General features: G+C 44.9%; 1 protein-coding gene across 1 annotated transcript in view; it reads left to right on the top strand.

The window, feature by feature from the left end:
- The window catches only part of Acoxl (acyl-CoA oxidase like), a 296,158-nt gene that overhangs the window by 160,102 nt on the left and 114,652 nt on the right, over window positions 1–21,404 (top strand). Inside the window, 1 exon segment of the mRNA XM_047522545.1 lies at window positions 19,350–19,459. Coding sequence (XP_047378501.1) covers window positions 19,350–19,459 — 110 coding nt within the window.

Below are 21,404 nucleotides of genomic sequence, written 5' to 3'. Positions count from 1 at the left end.
GATGGAACTGGACATAAGTCAGACTCAAAGTCAAAGGTCAAATGTTTTGTCTTGTATGTGGAAACTAAAGAGAGTGAATGTTTTTTTTTTTTTTTTTTTTAAAGGGATCTCAGGAAAATAGAAGGGAAACTAATAAAGTAAAGGAAGGAGATCAAGAAGGAGGGAGGATAGGAGGAGATGGAGAAGTACTGGGGAATGAAACCACAAATGATGCTATGTCTGTGTATGAGCACACTACAGTGAATCCTGATACGTATATTATATATATGTCTTGATATATATTATATATGTATATATGTGTGTGTGTGTGTGTGTGTGTGTATATATATATATATATATATATATGTATAAAGCACTAACTAAAATAAAAATAGTAGAAGGGAAATCAGTAGAGTAAAGGAAACAGAACTGGGGATGGGAAGAGGGGAAGGAAAGGGAAGGCACTGGGAAGGAAATCGATCAAGTTATGTGCATGTATAAATATAATCACACTGTTATGTAAAAGAATAATACACCAATTAAAAAAACTAGGTTTGTAACACCAATCTCAGAAAGAGATGAAAAAAGGACTGAGGATGAACAAAAACTTAAGGAAATAATGGCTAAAAACACCCCAGATTTGTTGAAAGATATACAACTGCAGATCCAAGTACTGAGTGAACCCCCAAAATAGCAAACCCAAATAAATTCACCCCAAGACACATCATAATTAAACTCAGTTAAACTAAAAACTAAAGTTTGAGTTTATATCCAAAAGTAGATAGATAGAATTGATGTATCATAGGGGAACACCAATTCAAGCGGCAGCAGATTTCTCATATGAAACCATGGCGGCTAGAAGAAAGTGGCACGACATTTTCAATTACTGCAAGAAAAGAACAATCAGTGAAAAATTTTGTATGATGAAAATATATTTACAGATCGAAGAGAGATAAAGACATTGTCAGATTAAGGAAAGCAAAGAGAATTTGTTGCTGGCAAATCCGCCCTTATAAGTGTGGCGAAAGAAGCTAAGCATGTAGCTCTGTGGTAGAGCGATTTCCTAGCAATGAGAGGCCCTGAGTTCCACAGCCAGCACCACACACATGTGCGCACACACACACACAAAATGATCAAAGAAAGTTCTCTAAAGAAAAAAGGAATGATAATGGAAGAAGGCTTAGAACTTCAAAAAGAAAAGAAGAACATTGAAATGGATAGTGGTAAGCATAATATACTATCCCTTCTTGTCATGGGGTTTATAAGTTATATTTGCTGTTTGAGGCAATAACACCTTTTGATATATTGCTCAATGTATATGGAGAAAATACTCTGGTGATCATATTTTAAAAGTGGGAATGTAAAGAACCCTAAATAGAAGTAAAATTTCTGAGAGAGAGAGAGAGAGAGAGAGAGAGAGAGAGAATGTAATCACTGATTGAAGACTTCAACATATCACTATCAGCAGCTGACAGAGCTTCCAGACAGAAAACCAGAAAGGATAATGGATGAAGTGAATATATTTAAGCAACAAAACTTAATTAACAGATACAGAATAGTCTACCTAATGAGAGCAAAATGAGTGTTTTTCAAGCACTCATGGAAGCTTCACCAAGCTAAACTATATCCTGGGCCATGAAATAAACCTCAAAAATTTTTAAATAATTAAAATGATACAGAATATATTTTCTGATCATTTTAGAATGAAATTAAAATTAATAACCAGAAGACAAAAGGAATGTTTCCAAATACCTAGGAAGTCAAAAAGGAAGTCAAAAAAGAAGTCTCAAAACTTTAAAAATACACATAAATGATGCCTATAATCCCAGAAACTCTGGATGCTGAGGCAGGAGGATTACAAGTTCAAATACAGCCTCAGCAACTTAGCAATGCCCTGAGCAACTCAGCAAGACCCTGTCTCTAATAAAATATAAAAAAGGGCTGAGGATGTGACGTGGTGGTTAAGCACTCCTGGCTTCAATCCCTAGTGCAAAAGTGACAACAAAAACAAAAACAAAAAAACCAAACAAACAAGCAAAAAATAACCATATAAATGAGTAAAAATTATGACACAACATATCAAAGTATGTGGGATGCAGATAAAACCATGCTGAGAGGGAAGTTCATAGCACCAAATGCTTACGTTAGAAAATAGGAAAAGTCTCAAGTCAATCATCTGAGTTTCTACTTCAAGAAAATAGCACATAAAGAGCAAAATAAGTGCAAACCAAGGACAGAAAAGGATATAATAAAGGTAAGAGCACAGATCCATGAAGTTGAAAGCAGTAGACAAGTAGAGAAAATTCATGAAACAAAATTGATTCTTTCAGAGGAAAAAAAAAATCCATGAAGTTGATAACACTCTAAAAAGAATGGTAAAGATAAAAAGTTTCAAATCACCAATATCAGAAGTCCAACAGTATATATTATTAGAGATCCTACAGCCATTAAAAGAATAATGAGAGAATACTAGACAATAACATTCATAAGTTTGACACCTTAGAAGAAATGGACTGAGATTACCCAAAAGCCACTAACCACTCAAACTTAACAATGTCAAAATCAGCAACCTGAACAGTCCTATGATATTAAAGTAATTCAATTTTAATAATAACAAGTTCCTGAAAAAGAAGTCCCCAGATCTATGTTTAATTGGAGAATTCTAGGAAACATTTAAGAAATTTTAAACAAGCTCTTACAGAAAATAGGACAGAAGACTTCTGAGCTCATTTTAGAGGCTGGAATTGCCCTGATACTAAAAGTAGACAAAGACAATACAAAAAGGCAAAACCATATACCAATATCTCTCATGAACTTAGATACCAAAATCCTCAACAAAACATAAGCAAGTTGAAATCTGGCAGTGTATAAAGTGAAACATACATCATAACTTAGAGAATTTATTTCTGGTATACAAGGTTGCTTCAATGTTTGAAAGTCAACCAAATGTAATTTACTCTATCAACAGATTAAAAAAGAAAAAGTCATATGATACTCTACACAGAAAAAGATTTGAAAAAACCCAACAATCTTTCATGATTAAAACTCTCTGTAAACTAAGAAGTAAGAGAATTTTCTCAACCTAATAAAAGTATGTATAAAACTTATTGCTAATATCATGGTTAAAGGTTGAACACTGAATAATCCCCCCATCCACCCAAATCAGGAAAAAGTCTAGAAGGTTGACTGTTACCACAGTCATTGAACATAGTGCTGGAATTTTAGTGGTATAGGGCAGGAAAAATAAATAAAAGTCACAAGATTAGAAGGGAAGAAATTTTTAAAATCACTGTTTGCCGGTTACACAGTTGTCTATGTGGAAAATCCCAAAGAATGTTCAAAAAGACTACTGGAACTTGCTGAGTTCAGCAAGATTCAGAATAAAGATTGATACACAAAAATGAATCACATTTTAATATTCTAAACATGAACATGTGGAAAATGAAATTAAAAACACAGTACTACACAATTATTTTAAAGAAAATGAAATGCTTAAGTATAAATCTAACACAACAGTTATAAAATTTATCTGCTGAAAATTACAACATTTGATAAAATATGTCAAAGAAGACCTAAATAGCTGGAGAGACATACTATGTTCATGGATTAGAAAACTGCATAGGAAAGATATCAGTTCTTTCCAAATCAATCTATAAATTTAATGTAATTTCTGTCAAAATTACAAAAAAAAAAAAGAATTATTGTGGACAAGAGTTTTCTAAAACTTACATGGAAAAGCACAAGACTTAAAATAGTTAATATAAAATTCTGAAAAATAAGAATCAATTAAGATAAATTACTCCACTGAACATTGAGGCTCATTAGATAGCTATAACAATCCATATAGTGTATGGTGAAGAGATAAACACACAGATAAATGAAAGAGAACAGAGAACCCAGAAACAGGGACCATGAAAATGTGCCTTGCTGCTTTTTTTTTTTTAATGGCAGAAGCAATTCAATAGACAAAAGTATTTTCACAAGTAATATTGAATTAATTGGATACCCCTGGACAATAAAATGAACCTCAATCTAAGTCTCACACATTATTAAAAAACAACTCAAAATGGATTATTGACTTAAATGTAACTTGTAAAACTATAGAACTTTAAAAAAAAAAGTGGAATAGTATTCCTGAAACCAGGAGCTAGAAAGAAAGCTTTTAAACCTGACATCAGAAGTATAGTTCATAATTGGAAAAATTGATAAACTGAACATCATCAATACTAAAACTTTTTGTCTTGTGAAGGAGCCTCTGATTATTTCACTGTTGGATTTTGAGAGCTCTTTACATACGATAGACCCAAGTCCTCTTTTGGACATGTCATTGGCAGATATGCTCTCCCTGCCTGTTGCTTTTCTCTGATTAATTTCTGGAGAGTGGACAGCATGGAATAAAATTGATGGACCCATCCAGGTGGACCCAGCTGGAGGTGAAGCTGTTTCTCTTGGCTGACTCTGAAGAGATGCTGGACGGCACGGACTGAAGAGGAGAGGGGTTGGGGCAGGAAGCTAGGCATTTCCATGAAGGCCTGCCTGACAGCAGGTCTGCAGTTCCCACGTCAGAACAACTGACTACAGCCAGTGCATCTGCCGCAGCTCCTGGCCCCTGCAGTAGGGGACGCTCAGGCCCAGGAAGGGCTTGGGCACCTCCAGACCAAGACCCCAGAGGCATCCACTAAGAGATGGGAGGGGCATCAGCCTGCCGCTTGTCATCAGTGGACACACACTGATAGGACACCTGTGGACATGCCCTGCTGTGCTCCCAAAGTTTGCAGGCCACCTGGCACCCAGGATCAATGCCAATCCCATGACGGGCTGGTGGTGCCACTGCCTGGACCCATCAGCTGCCCTTCCTCTGTGTGCTGGAGCCCACCCACCCTCGGGAGGCTGCCCTTCTCTGCACTGGATTCTGCCGTGGTTCTAACTGAAGGGAGGAGGGAGATTTCAGATCAAAGGCAGAAACTGGTGAGTGAGTTTCACAGTGTTCTGGTATTACCTACAGGATTTGTGCTTCTTGCCCCAAAATCGAAACTCTTGCAGTCCCAAAGCTCGGAAAGATGCTGGGGCTGGCGCTTCATGATGGGGAAGATGTGGAACTGGAATTCCTGCAGGCTTTCTTTTAAGCCAAATGGAAGGTTTTCTGACCCTGTCATTATTTCCCAGGGCAGAGGTTGTAAGCCCTCGGTGAAATTTAATTACACCCTCCACCAAATCCAATTATGACCTACACCCATGAAATCCCATTATAAATTTCCTTTGCTTCATTAGAGATACATCAAGACAGGTCCCCTCCTAATCCCTGCTGGCAGATCTCCTAAAGAATGTCACTCAGAGGCTTTGCATATATTGTTCATCACCCTGCAGTGCAAATATGCAAAAATGCAAATGACCTACAGTTAACTTGCCTAATGACCAAGCAGGGCACCTTCTTGCTACCTGGTCAGAGTGCTTCTGTTGTAGACGTCTGTCTCGGAGCTACTGATAACAAGTATGTGTGCTTCCTAGCTGGAAGGCTGGCAGAGGTGCCACCAAGCCTGACGTCCTGAGAGCAAAGAGTATTTCTCCAAGCAAGTGAGCACTGGGTCATTCTAGTGCCAGGTATAACAGGCAGCCATGAGAATAAAACCTCTTGTGCTTATTCCACATTTAAAACTCTAGACCTTAGACTCAGCCAAGGGGTAGCACAGGACAGGACTGGCCCTTCTTGCAGGGCCTGAGGAGGCCAGCCTTTCTTCCTGACCTGCGCTGTGCTGTAGGGCAAGCCACAGAGGCACATCAAGGAGTCGTGGGTGTTAGCTTTTGATCTTTTGTAGTTTCTATTAAACTTGAACTGAGGGGAGGGGAAAAAAAAAAGACCAAGTTGTTATCAGATTTTCTATAAGAAAGCAGATTGTGTAGTGATTTCAGAACCCTGAGGGTGTTTTCCTAAAGCTATTCAGAGAATGAACAATCATCATCAGATACTTTTCCCCCCTTATTTCCAATGTTTACAATGAAAAATTTCAAACAGAAATTTCAAGACAAAAGTTGGGAGATAGTAGCACAGTAAAAATCTGGGCCCACCTGTTTTCAACACAGGTCAATGCTTTGTCATATTAAAATTTCTCCTTTCTTACCATCTATGCATGAGTGTGAGTGTGTGTGTGGGTGTGTGCATGTGAATGCATACACAAAGCCATTTAGAAGCGTATTGTAGATATCAAGACACTTTATACCTAACAATTTTAACATTCATGTTCTAAAATTAAGGGCCTTTTCTTATAAAACCATCATAACACCTAAAAAAAAAAAAGAACAATAATTCCATTTTATCTAATAAAATGATCAGACATGAGGAGTCATCAATAACATGAAAGGAGCAAAATGGACAAAGAGAACAACTGGAACTAGAAGAAGAAAAGCAGCATCAGGAATAACTAACTCTAGAGATGTGTGATGATATTGTGTCCTGAAACAAGAACAGCCTGCTATGAAAAAGGAGCATTCAGAGGATCATAAAATGCCTTACAAATTAGAAGTGCACACTTGCAAAACAAACAAACAAAATCTAAACTGCGGGTGAAAGGACCAACTTGAGAAAACTTCCCAGGTTGAAGTTCAGGAAGACCAAGGGAAAGGGAATGAAAAGGTAAGAGATACAAATGGTGAGCCCAGGAGATCTATGACATTCGTGAGAGAGAGGTGGAGAATAGAGATAGGCAGGCAAACTAGTTTCCCAGATCTGAAGAAAGGCACAAGCCTCAGGCATGGTAGAACCCACTGGAAAAGAGTTTTCAGACAGCCTGCAGAATTGTGTAACATCTAGCAAGGACAAGGAAGGGCCCCAAAGCCTCAGGTGAGGACAATGTTAGACTAATTACTAAAGAGGGAGAGTCAGATTGACCTCAGGCCTCTCAGCAGCCCTTCTCAGCTCTTACGTACCCGGGGATCTAGTTCAAGTTCAGATTTTGGGACGGGGAAACTGTGTGTTGCCAGCAAACACCTCAGTGATGTCCCACAACTGCGGATCTGTGGATCTCACTTTGGAAGCAAGGGTCTAGAATGACATTCAGAATACTGAAGGAAGTTACTTTGAATGCAAAATTTCATAGCTGGTTGAATTACCAATGAAATATGAGGAAAATTAAGACAGATCTTCAAATGCTCAAGAAGTTTACCTGCCATGATTTTTCTGAAAAATATGACTTGTGAATGAACCACAGAAAAGGAATTAAGAATTTATATATTTATTTGAAATTGTTTTATTTTTATGGAACATGTATAATTGTACGTATTAATGGAGTGCAGTGTGATATTTCGATATATGCGTACAGCATGCTCTGGTCAAATCCAGCCTTCCTTTATCCACCCCGCTTCCCAACCTCTAGCTATCACTTTTCTACATTCTGGTCAACTTTCTTTCTGTCTTTCTTTCTTTTTAGCTTTTGTGTAAGAAAGAGAACATGTACCATCTACCCGTCTGTGTCTGGCTTATTCCCTGAATATAACGCTCTTCGGTCCTATCCCTTTGGTTACAAATAACAGTTTTCATCTTCTTTAGTGCTGAATATTATTCCGTTGTGTGTGTGTGTGTGTGTGTGTGTGTGTGTGTGTGTGTGTTCCATTTATCCATTGATGGGCACATAGGTTGATTCCATATTTTAGTTATTGTGAACAGTGCAGCAATAAATATGGGTGTGCAGTTATGTCTTTTGTATGCTGATTTCATTTCCTTTGGATATCTACCCATATGGTAGATCCATTTTTAATCTTTTGAGGACCCTTTGTACTGTCCCCCATAGTGAACGTACTAATTTACAGTCTCACCAACAATGTGAGAGAGTTCTTTTTTCTCCATACGTTTTTTGTTTTTTGACAACAGCCATTGTAACTGGGTGAGATGGTATCTCATGGTAGTTTTGATCTGTATTTCCCTGATGGCTAATGATATTGAGCATTTTTCAATGTAGTTGCTGATCATTTTCATTTCTTCCTTTGAGAAGATTTATTCAGATGTTTTGCCCATTTTTAATTACTCACTTTTGTTAGGTTTTTTTAGTTCCTTATATATTATGGATATTACTCGAGCTTTTTTAGTGAATAGAAAAATTATTTTTTTCCAGCTCTGTTGGTTGTTTCTACACTCTGTTGACTGTAACCTTTGCTACACAGGTTTTTAGTTTGATGTAATCCCATTTCTTATTTTTCCTTTTGATTCCTGTGCTTTTGGGGTTACATCTAAAACAATCATTGCCTATACCAACATCTTGAAGTCTTTCCCCTATGTCTTCCTGTAGCAGTTTCAGGACTTGCCTCTAGGTGTTTGGTCCATTTTGAGTTGATTTTTATACAGAGTGAGAGATGGGGTCAAATTATCACTGTAGATGATATGGTTCTATACATAGAAAAAAACTAAAGACTCCACCAAAAGATTATTAGAATTAATACATGAATTCAGCAAAGCTGCAGTACATACAAAAATCAGTAGCATTTTATACACTAAAAACAAGATCGCTGAGAAGGAAATCATGAAAGCAATTTCATTCACAATAGCTACAAAAACTAAATGAGATACCTAGGAATTAATGCGATCAAGGAAATGAAAGACTTCTATGAAAACTACAAAACACTGATGAAAGAAATTGAAGAAGAAACACACAAAAAGACTTCCCATGTTCATGGATTGGCAAAATAATATTGTTTAAGCGTCCATGTTATTCAAAGCAATTTACAGACTCATTGAAATCTGCATCAAAATACCAACACAGTTTTTCACAGAACTATGCTTAAATTCATGTGGAAGCACAAATAACCAAGCAATCGTCCACAAAGGAACAAAGGTGGAGGCGAGACAACACCTGGCGTCAGGTCATCCCAGAGCCACAGTGACCAGAGCAGCTTGGCAATGGGAGGAAAAGACACGCAGGTCACCCCAACGGCACAGATACCCAGATAAATCCCCACATCTACAGCCGACCGATCCTCAAGAGAAGACGAAACCAGACACCGGGGAAGGGACAGTCTCTTCAATAAATGGCGCTAGGAAAACTGGACGTCCACGTGGAGAAGGGAGTGAAACTCTAAGACACGGGTGCTTTCTGGTGCTGGCCCGAGAAGAGTGTGCATAAAGAAACACCTGGACGGTGGCCACCGGGCAACAGAAAGCCATGATTCCCAGGTAGAACCGGAAGGAAGTGGTTTCCATTCAACGCACGCCACAGTTAAGAGGCAGGAAGATGTTGTGGGGTGGGGCAAAGGGCTGGGTCTCTTTTTGAAAGGAAAGAAAAGCCCGCTGGACTCCAGGAAAAGCAGCTCTCGAAACAGCAGAGCCAACTAAACGCACAGGATCCACTTGACCTTGACCCTCGGAGGCCTCTTCTAGAACAACTACTGAAGACTGGACGCGCTGGAGGCAAGGGCTGGGCAGCACACTTGTACCTGCCACCATTTACTTTGGTTTTGAATTTTTAAATCAAGTGTATTCGAAGCCATTAAAACAAGGTCTCTCTCAATATGAAATGGGGGAGGGAGGAGAAGGATGAGGAGCAGCAAAGAAAGGAAGGCCTTCGCCAGGGGACGGAGCTAATGCACCACACACACACCCCACAACACTACACACGTGCCACACACCACACACACACCACTTCACACCACACACACTACACACACACCACTACACACTACACACCACACACTACACACTACACACCACATACTACACACGCATCACTACACACCACACACACTACACACACACCACTTCACACCACACACCACTACAAACCACACACACTACACACCACATACTACACACTACACACCACACACTACACACACACCACTACACACTACACACCACACACACACGCACCACTACACACCACACAACACTACACACACTACACACACACCACTACACACCACACACTACACACACACCACTACACACCACACAACACTACACACCACATACTACACACGCACCACTACACACCATACACACTACACACACACCATTACATACCCCACAACACTATACACATGCCACACACCACACACCCAACACCACACACATGCCACACACCACACACACATACCACACACATGTCCCACACACTATATACCACACATACTATATACACCACACACCACACACACACAATACACACACTCCAGATACACACCACACACACCACACACACATACTATACACACCACACACACCACACACACTACATACACACCACACACATACCATACGCACCATGCACACACCATATACACACCACATGCTGCACACAAGCCACACACCACACACATACCATACACACCATGTACACCACACACATCACACACACCACGCACACCACACACACAACATACACATAACATACCACATACCACACACCACATACCCACCACACGTCACACACACCACACACACTACACACACGTAACATACCACACACACCATGCACAGCACACACACCACACACATACATGCACCACATACACACCACATACCCACCACACACTACACACACCACAGACACCACACACACACACACACACACACACACTCGTCTTCCAGCCCAGGCGCTCCTTCACCACTGGGGAGAATTCCAAGTCCTTCCCCTGGCGAGCAGGACGAGCGCGGGAATGGACCCTGGGCCGTCCGATGGCAGCGAGGACGGACGGGCCCGCAGGACGTCCCCATCAGGAGGGAACCCTGCCGGGGCCCAGGCCTGGGCTGCAGCGAGCCCAGTGAGCAGCCGGTGGAGGCGCGAAGGCGCCCGGAACCCGGGTGGGGCCAGGTCACCCAAGGCCTGCCCAGGGAGCGCGCCTGGTCCCGAGCACCGTGGGCCACGGGGACAGCTCTGCCTCTGAGAGCCGCGGCCCACCTTCCCTAGGACCTGTGGGTGGAGGTGTCACCCACAGGACCCGTGGGCGGAGGTGTCACCCGCAGTGCCGGTGGTGACAGCAGAAGAATCACGGGGAGACGGGAGCTGTGCGGAAGGGGCTGCAGAGACCGACAGAGCTGTTGGAGACGGATCGATGGCCAGGGTAGTGAGGGGGCAGGGCGGCCACAGGCGCCAGCCACCCGAGAGCGGCAGTGCCCGGCCAGGGCGGAGGCCTCTGGTCGGGAAGAGGAGGCTTCAAGTCTGTCGGGAAGGACAGGCTGGAAGCGGCGCTAAAGTGCGCGCGTTCATCTGGGAACCTGGGGGGACTTTGGGCTGGTCTTTAAACGCTGACCAAGGACGTCGGAACCGACGGTCTGCTTTTCTCCTCAGTCCACTGACCCATCCGCCGAGCTGACACTGGATGTTCTCAAAACCGGATGTTGCTGCTTTTGGAAAAAGGAAGCCTCTGCGTCCGGACCGCTTGTTACCTTCGTTTCCCTTAGCTTCTCAGGGCGCGCCTTGGCTTTCTGCACGAATTCAGAGTTTGGCCCTGAGATGGAATGAGGTGGCATTGCTTGCGCACTGGCATCTATGCACTCCGGACAAGAAGGTGTCCATTGTGGATTTTAATGCTGATGCCAGTCTGAACAGGAATGGTCTAAAAGTGGGGTGTAAGTGCAGTGGGACAGGACCACACAGCCAGGAACCTGCATGGGCTTCCAGGTGTGGTCTTTGTCCACTTGTCCCCCTTAATCCAGGGGGCTACATCCCAAGACCCCCAGTGGGTGCCTGAAGGCACGCCCACTTCCGATCCTGGCTATGCTGCTTGTTCCTATACGCACGGCTGTGAGGAAGCCTGATTTCTATACTAGGCACAGTAAGAGAGCAGTAATAGTAACTAAAAACAATAAAATAATAGCAACAATTTTAATAGAAGTCATTTAATCTGAACTGTTCATTACTAGAATTTTCCATCTGATGTTTTTGGACCATGGCTGACCACGGGGGACTGAAACCTTGGGAAGTGAGACTGTGGATAAGGGGGGGCTACTGTATCTATAAGCCGGTTGGCACCAAATAACATCACCTTGATCTCCTGGAGCCAATGAGGGGAAAATGTAGATTTTGTATGACTATTAAAAAATGTGCTAAGTGAAGGTCACATGATGTTAGACCTGCTGCTGATGGGCAGGTCACAGGGTCACCTAGAGGTGTGGTGGAGGGAGCCTGTCCCCAGCGCAGAGCCAGCCCCACCACCGGGGTCCCACAGAGAGGTGGGTGCCCTGCCACGCACTATTAGGACCGTTGATCTGAATCTCACCCGGTTTATAGTTTCGCTTGTATTTAATTTCATAGTTTATAGTTGAGCAAGAGTTGTAAACATAAGGTGTTTACATCTGCTTTTGTGTTTGAACATGTTTAAGTAACATTAATTTGAAACAACTTCAGTCAACTTGGGGGAGGGTTTTCCAAGTTACTCAAGTTGCAGAAAACTTCACAGGATTTATTTATTCAATGTGTTCCTCATTGCCATTTATTTATTTTGTTGCAGATTTAAAACTTCAGTTACTTTTGCTTTTCAATGATACTTAAAAAAAAAAAAACAAAAACAAAACCTCTAGAAACATCTATTCCAACTGCCCTGGACATTTGGATGGTGTTGTGATGGTGGCCAGGGCTGGGGTGTCAGGAGGGGACTTGCACATACATGCACCCCAGGAACTTGCTGGAAGGGGGGGGGGTAGGGGTAGGGGTAGATGGGGGTTGGGAACCGCCCAGGGGCCGCTGTGCTTGTCAGCCTTGGGGGCTCCTCAGTGTGTAACCTCCAAGTAACATGGATAAAACCACCCGGAACTCCTGTCATCCTCCATGGTGACCCCCGTCAAGCTCGGCTGCCCACCTGCCCTTCAGGCCCAAGCCTCTTTCCAGGGGTCAGCTCCACTGAACTGACCCTGGTGTGCTTTGGGGTCAGTGTCTCAGGGTATCTGCTGCAAGTCCTGGGGACAGTCAGGGCCTCAGGGAAGACCTCCTGCAGGAACCTCAGCAGGATTCCTCTCGGGAATTCCCGGGGCCAGGCTGCGCCTTCGGGCCCATGCCCGAGCCTTGGCTGTGGAGCAGGCTGGCTGAGCCCTGGGCACTGTGCACTTCCTCCGTGGGAGGTTGGAGGGCAGGTGAGCTCCTGGGCAGCCTGTGCTGGGCTCGGGCCATTCCTCAGGGCAGGGCTGGGGGCCGGGCTCCCTGCAGGCTCCTCGCACAGCTGCATGGGATCCCTGACGGAGGCCACACCAGGGCCACCAGATCACTTGCTGCAGCAGCCCTGGGAGGCTCAGAGAACAGAGGGGACCTGAGCAGAGGGTCCTCGTCCCCTTCTAGCTCCGCCAGCAGCTGCCTTGGAGGGACATGGGTTCAGGCTCCCCAGAATTTCCATTTTGCCAAGAGAAGGTGAGCACGCTGCTTTTAATGGGAACTAGCTAAGGGTCCAGGGGAGCCTGGAGACCAAACAAACCCTTCGGTGCTGAGGGATGCGGCGCGCGCACAGTAGGCGCAGGCCCTTCACCCCAGCCTGCTAACTCTGCTCAGTGCTTCCGCTCCAGACAGCTGCCCTGGAAGCCCGTGGAGGGGCTGTGCCCCCTGGGGAGAGCAGGGACAAGAGTGAGCCTTACCGGTTCCCGTCCTTCCTCAGGGTTTGCTCCTGATGCCTGGAGGCGCCCATGTTGGGCAGTCCCGATGAGAGGGTGCGGAATGGCCAGAGGAAGGACGCTGGGTCCGACCCCAGGCTGTGCTTCACCCACACTGGCTGATCCTGAAATCCCAGACCTGGCTAGCTTTTCCAAGGCGAGAGCCTGCACCTGTAGGTGGGGGCATCCTTGCCCCTCGTGGGATTGTCCTTGTCCCCGATGCCAATCCAATAACAAGGACACAGTTTGAAGGAAAAGGCAAAAGAAGTTTTATTGCTTTGCTAGCAAAGGAGAAGCACAGGGACTCCTGTCCTGGAGGCTGTGGTTCTGCCCATCGCGGGCGAGCAGGGGGCTTTTAAAGAGGCGACTCGAAGCTCACAGTCCCCCGTTCTGCCCAGGGTTGTAGTTGACTTGTGAATTTGGGAGAAAGTCATTTCTGAGCTCCTGGTGCTATCCCGGAATCCCTCTGTTCCTGTGGCGGGTGTGTGCTCAAGGGCAGATCACTCTGCCTAGGGTGGAGAAGAAAGGTGATCCTGTTTCCCCTGAGATTAGGGAGTGGAGGATTAGGGAGGGAGGAAGAGAAAGAAATGTGTCCATTTGAAAAATAAGTGGCAGCGGCAGAGCAGCAAGGGCTGTATTTAAAGCACCAAGCGGATGCTGTTACATCGTCACTCCCATAGCATGCTCAGCACACAGTAGGGACACAATTAAGGCTGTGTGGCACTGGATTACTAGTTCTTCCCTCCACACCAAATGCAACTCTCGCTTCTGCATAGTAAGGTGGTTCCATTTCCAGGCACCAAGACTCAAGCCCCTACACCCCATGAACTATCGGGGCCAGTTCCAGGCTGGGCAGCCGTGGGCCACCGGTGGCGGCTGAGGAAGAGAGCCACGCTGTGGCAGAGGCCTGCTGAATGTGGTCCAGGTGTGTGGGTGGGGAACGGAGGGGAGGAGCGACCCGAGGACGGGGCAGGGGCTGGCAGGATTAATGTCCCTGTGGTCTACTGCTGCCCACCCACCTGCAGAACTAGCGACCACTTAGTGTCACGTGCGGTTTCTGGAGGTCAGAAACTCTAACGCGGGTGACAGCAGACCCCACACTGCGCACATCTATAACTCACCAGTTCAACATGGGGGGCGCTGTGGTCCCGTTGCACCAGCCTAGTCTGCCCGCAGCAGGAAAGCGCCCGTCCACCACGTGGAGGTGGGTAGGACTGGCTGGTTTAGGCCCCCTGAATCCTGGCTCTGGAGAGGAGACAAAAGGTCTGCAGCAAGAAGCAGCAGAGGCCCCCTGGTAGCCCCCTGCCCTCTGAGTCAGCCCAGAGGCTGGTCCTCCCCCGCTACCCCTGCTCAGTGCAGGGCTGCGGTCAGGGGCATGGGCTGCCCCTCTGTGCCCGATGTGCTTTGGCTTTACCTGTCGCTGCGGCACAATAGGGTGGAGTCGCCTGTCTACCCAGCAGGCCCTGGCTCCCTGCAATCTCTTTACTCCCCAGGGCCCAGCGCTGAGCCGGGCATACAGAAGGTGCAGTTACGTGTGGGATTGTTAGGACCGTGGCCTCTGGGTTCAAGTCCCAGCCCTTCCACCTCCTGGCTGGGCGGTTCTGGCAACCTCCTAACCTCCAGCCGGCTGTCTTGTCTGGACCACAGGGTGACTCTGTTAGCTACCCAAAGCTGTCCCGGGTCAAATCAGTTATTCCAGTTAAAGAATTGGAACACAGCTCAGCCTTGGTAGATGCTCAGAGTGCCTTGTACACAGTAGGTGCTTCATAAATAAGGCAAAACAAAGAAAGAAAACCCCAAAAGACACACTTTTATTGTCCAATTGGGAAGAAACATTGAAAAGATAAGTTAAATTGGGTCCAGATTTAACTAAAAATAGCAACAAAAAACTAAACTAACCACTCTTAAAGTCAATCAAACTAGTATGAATTTTTCTGGGCCTAAGTCGTTTTTTTCTTTTGTTTAAAGATCAAATCCACATTTAAGGCCCAGTGACAACTTGGAGCATCACGTGTTGGCTTATAAGTTAACCTCGTCTTTCTTTGTTTCTCCTGGGCTCTTTTCTCTCCCCTCCTTCCCCTCCCACTTCCTCCTCCCTCTCACCCCACCTGCCCGCCCCTTGTCTCTTGTGGCTAGGGAATTTTTAAATATTCTCTCCTAAGAAATGTCGCCTTGGGGTACCCAGCATCTTAGAGAAGCGAATGCCCAACCGGCTGCTGGAGAATCCTGCCCACTTGGTCTTTCCTTGATCTTTGCACCCCTGGGTGACCCCTGAGCTGCCTTTCAGTGTTCTCCATACAGTGAATAAAAATATAGAGCACCTGTGACATTTGCATTTCAGGGAAACCACCAATAATTTGTTAGTGTATGTCCCGTGCCATATTTGGGTGTCCAGATAATAACAGGGTGTCCTGTGTTTACCGTGGCAATCTCACCGGAGCCCCCAGGACAGGGCCAGCCTCGGGCTGTGCTCAGGGCCCCTGCTCGGGTGACTGCTCCGCTATCACTGTGTGGAAATGCTTCATTTTTTAACAAAAGCCTCCCCGTTTGTGGGGTCCCCAATGATGAAGCCGGCCCTGCTCAGGGCTCCTAGGAGCATGATCTGGGCCCCCATTCTGTAAGTACCGCAACTTTGAGTAGCCCCCTCACCCTGCACAGTGCCCGGCTTGTCCTTGTCACAGAATGATTGATTATCTGGTGGCTTTTGCTTGGGACTTGCGCGTGCCATTCTAACTGACTCTGAGCGCTCCCGCCCCGGAAGCAGACGCTCCTTGATGGACGTTTAAGCCATACCTCACTGTGCCTGGCACAAATCAGGGGGTACTTGGTGTGTAGAAATGCTGGTGCCTCATTCATGCCTTGCAAAGTGATTTGACCTAAAAACGACTGTTACTGGTGTTACACGATCCGTGCTGTGCATTATCAGCGGGTTCCTGATGTCCTCGATCTGCACAGTGACCACACTCCTGCTCCCAATGTCGGCTGTGGGTGAACTTGATTCCTCCTGCAGATGGGGCCTTTCTCACAAGAGAAGATCGTGACTCTTCCAACTGCTCAGGTGGCCTCGAGCTCTCTTAAGAAAGGACTCCTGAGCGGGCACACCAGAAAATGAAGAGTTCAGGACCAGAAGACTGTAGAAACAGCCACAGAGGCAACCCCACCCCAGGGAGAAAGTGCATCCATCGCAGGTAGTCTCCAGGAAATCCTGCTTGCAGACTTAGCTGAGGATGTGATCACCTGTATTGAAAAACATTTAACATCTCATTTTATAACAGGACTTACTCTGAGGTTCATTTTAACTAATAAAATCTCCACTACAACTTAACGATCCCATGAATAAAAATGTTAGTGAACTTCCTAGTTTTGATAACCTCTGTTGTTATATAGGAGATCACTTTTGGTGGAATCTGGGTGGCAGTGGCTACAGAGAACATCTGTAATATTTTAATTTTGAAACTTCTTGCAAGTCCGATTATTAAAATCGAAAGTGAACACACACGTATTACGTATATATCTATATCTCCAGGATGTTTTAATGCCATATACATCTAGGAGGTAAAACCAAGTACCTCTTCACTGAAAGCTCTGTCCAGGTGCTCCCTGACCTACCTTTGCCTCCTCCTGGTAGTTTGTCAAATAAAGTCCTGGATCTGGAGATGGTAACACGTCAACGTCATGGTTTCAGCCACTTAATCTTTCACAGTGGGGCCTTGACAGCAGAAAACATCTCATCTTAAACATCATGTTGGCTTGTCTCCTGACCTCCTGACCTCGAAAAGGAGCAAAGACCCCCAGTGGGGTATCTTGTGGTGTTAGCCAGGACCAGCTTCTCCCAAGTGCGGCACCTGAGCTTGATTATTATGTCCCTCTATTTTTGGTACTAGTTGGAGTGAGTCGATTTTCCCAATTTAAGTCACTTAAGTCAGAAAGGTGGAAGAGTCGAGGAGGAGACAGATGTTAAGGGATGGGACGTACTGGCTGAGGTACTGAGAACAGGAGGCCGACGCCGCTGCCCCGAGGCTGTGGGGCCCTGTCTGGTGGGACAAGGATGGACACTCTGCCCTCCCAGCGCTTAGCTCCAGGTGGCAGGAAGACCAACACCAGCAAAGAAGCAGTGCTGTGTCCTCGGGTGGCAGCAACTGCTACTGAGAAAAACAAGGGAAACCATGGCAGGTGGGACTCAGAGGAAGCATTGGAATGAGGTTGCTTCTATAGGTAGAGAGGCAAGAGTCACGCACTTAACAGACTAGCAAGGACAGAAGGGTGGCGCGTGCATCCTGGAGATGCCTCAGGGAAGCGGCACTTGACTGCCGCGTCGCGTCGCTTCAGCCCACGTTAAAGTGCGTTCCTTTCCCTGCTTCCCCTCTGTGGGCAGCGTTGGGCTCTCACGCTGCTTTTGCAGAGCAGCAGGGCAGCAGCCAGAAGAACGTTCGTCTTCTTTGACGTGTGATTCAGTGATGCACAGTCCCGTGGGGCCTTGTGCGTTACCGGAGGTATTTTGTAACACTCCCTTTACTGTTCTAAAATGAACTCATGCTTCATAAAACCCATCTAGAGACATGATTTCAAGAATTCAAGGCAAGACTTCGAGGAAATCAAATAAAAGTAATTTATACTAAAAGCAAAAAGAAAAATCACAGTAAGACACTCCAACGCCTGCCTCTATGCACAGAATTACCCTGGCAGCCTCAAATGCAGACTGAAGCCCAGGCCTAAGCACCCTTGGCAGCTGGAAACACCGCAGGTTTCCATGGCAACGGGAAAGGAGAGAATGGCAGGAAACACCTCTACCTTCATGGGGAGGGGAGTCTGATCCTTCCACGGCCCTGGCACTGGACAACTTGATGGCTTCCTCATCACGGCCTCGACTCTACAGCCTCCTATTTATCTGGATATCCTGATGTCAGGATTATTGACAGTGTAGAATTGGAAACAACCTAAGTGTCTTACTGAATGGAAATGTTTGATTTACATGATTTATCCAAACAAAGAACAATGTGCAGCCATTAAACAGATAAATGGAATCCTATATAGTAATGCAAACCCAAAATATCACACGACGTACTATTGAATGATAGCATATATGACATTTTATATGACCTCTATAAAACCATGTATGCTGTAAACACAGGAAATATTCTCAAATCAATAACTGAAAGGGAATGAATGAGTTCTCTATTGATTAGTTAATAAGTGTTCGTGCGTAATTCTGTAGACGAGCTGTTGGGCTGGGCTCCCTCTTGTTGCGGGGGCGTGGTACGGGCGGGCTGGGACCAGGTACCTCCCTCATGTCAGTCTGTGAGCTGAGCCTCCCTCTGTGGTGAGTGAGCCACGGACATCTTTGAACAAAAACCATGCAGTATTTTTGGCCTGAATTATAACTTTAAAGTTGCTAGCAGGGGAGGTTGGTAGAGATGGCTTTATTTGTACATTTTAATACTATTCTCCAAAGGCCTAATTAACCAGAGGATGTCAAAGGCAAAGAAGAGAAGAGACCAGCCATCTGATCCACAGAAGGCAGGCAGCTTTCATCTGACTTGTCAGTGACAGCGTTGGGTCCAGGACCAGTGTTAGAGCCCGCTACAGGCAGCAGGGAGAGTAGTTAGAAGTCAGCCAGGGGAGGATCAGAGTGCTGGGTAAACACCATGCACTTACATGGGGACGGGAGCTCCCTGGACAGAAGGCTTGCTTTTGAATTCTTCCAAGGAGTTTGCTAATAGCAAGTTCGCCTCATCCCGCCGCGGTGTCTGAAGATGCTCCGGCACCTTCACCTTTAAGGTGTGGCTGACATGTGATGGGTTCCGCACAGGTCGTGGCCCGGGAACTGCTCGCTGGATACACCCAACAGCACCGAGACAAACCGCTCTCTGGCCTGCTCAGGAGCTGGGTGGCGTCTGTGAGTGACAAACTGAGGACCAGGTATGTATTGCTCAGGATGTCATTGTCACCTGCCTTCAAGTGTCTTATGATCCAGCCTCAGTTGACAGAACCTTGACATGCCCAAACTTGCTGTGGTTTGAAATTTCTTTACTCTCTACTCTACACACAAAAATAGTGAATATGTAAATTTAATGGTTCTGCAACCAGTGGCCAGCTTAAGAATTCAGACAATGCTGATTTTGTTGTTTCTCCTCCTGCACCTTCTTTATTATATATCCACTGCTCCTACACAAATGGGGTACAACTTTTCATTTCTATGGTTGTACACAATGTAGATTCACACCATTCATAATCATACATATATATATAGGGTAATACTGTTTCATTCTACTCTTTTTCCATCCCCACCCCCTCCCACCCCTTTTTCCTCTACACCATCCAAAATTCCTTCATTCTTCTCTTCCCCTCATCACCCCCCCTCCTTATATTCGTCATGCACTTATCAGAGAAAACATTCGGCCTTTGGGTTTTTGGGCTTGGCCTATTTCACTTAGCATGATATTTTCCAACTTCATCCATTTACCAGCAAATGCCATAATTTTATTCTTCTTTATGGCTGAGTAATATTCCATTGTGTATATATAACACAGTTTCTTTATCCATTCATCTGTTGAAGGGCATCTAGGTTGGTTCCACAGTCTAGCTATTGTGAATTGAGCTGCTATAAACATTGATGTGGCTGTATCTCTGTAGTATGCTAATTTTAAGTCCTTTGGGTATAAACCGAGGAGTGGGATAGCTGGGTCAAATGGTGGGTCCATTCCAAGTTTTCTGAGGAATCTCCATTCCACTTTCCAGAGTGGCTGCACCAATTTGCAACTCCACCAGCAATGTATGAGTGTGCCTTTTTCCCCACATCCATTCCAACACTTATTATTGCTTTTGTTCTTGATAATAGCCATTCTAATTGGAGTGAGATGAAATCTTAGGGGGTTTTAATTTGCATTTCTCCAATTACTAGGGATGATGAGCACTTTTTCATATATTTGTTGATCACTTATATATCTTCTTCTGTGAAGTGTCTGCCCAGTTCCTTAGTTCATCTATTGATTGGGTTCTTTGTATTTTGGGGGTAAAGTTTTTTAAGTTCTTTATAAATTTTGGAGATGAGTGCTCTATCTGAAGTGTGTGTGTGGAAAAGATTTTCTGCCACTCTGTAGGCTCTCTTTTCACATTATTGATTGTTTCCTGTGCCAAGAAAAAGCTTTTTAGTTTGAATCTGTCCCATTTATTGATTCTTGCTTTTATTTCTTGCACTATGGGGGTCTTGTTAAGGAAGTCTGGTCCTCAGTCAATGTAATGGAGATTCAGGCCTACTTTTTCTTCTATTTGGTGAAGGGTCTCAGGTCTAATCCCTAGATCTTTGATCCATTTTGAGTTGAGTTTTATACAGGGTGAGAGACAGGGGTTTAATTTCATTTTACTACATATGGATTTCCAGTTTTCCCAGCACCATTTGTTGAAGAGGCTATCTTTTCTCCATTGTAAGTTTTTGGCACTTTTGTCTAGTATGAGATAACTGTACTTAAGTTGGTATGTCTCTGTGTCTTCTATCCTGTACCATTGGTCTCCGTGTCTATTTTGGTGCCAGTACCATGCCGTTTTTGTTACTATTGCTCTATAGTAGAGTTTAAGATCTGGTATTGTGATACCTCCTGCATCTCTCTTCCTGCCTAGGATTGCTTGGGCTATTCTGGGTCTTTTGGTCTTCCAGATGAATTTCATGATTGCTTTCTCTATTTCTATGAGAAATGTCTTAGGGATTTTGATTGGAATTATGTTAAATCTGTATGGCACCTTTGGAAGTATGGCCATTTTGATAATATTAATTGTACTTATCCACGAACATGGGAGATCTTTCCATCTTCCTCAATTTCTTTCTTAAGTGTTTTGTAGTTTTCATTGTAGAGATCTTTCACCTCTT

The sequence above is a fragment of the Sciurus carolinensis genome, chromosome 13 (assembly GCF_902686445.1).
Source record: "Sciurus carolinensis chromosome 13, mSciCar1.2, whole genome shotgun sequence".
In the NCBI taxonomy this organism is placed as follows: Eukaryota; Metazoa; Chordata; class Mammalia; order Rodentia; family Sciuridae; genus Sciurus; species Sciurus carolinensis.
The sequence above is the reverse complement of the archived record's forward strand: the minus strand, read 5'-3'. Positions and strand labels throughout refer to the sequence as shown.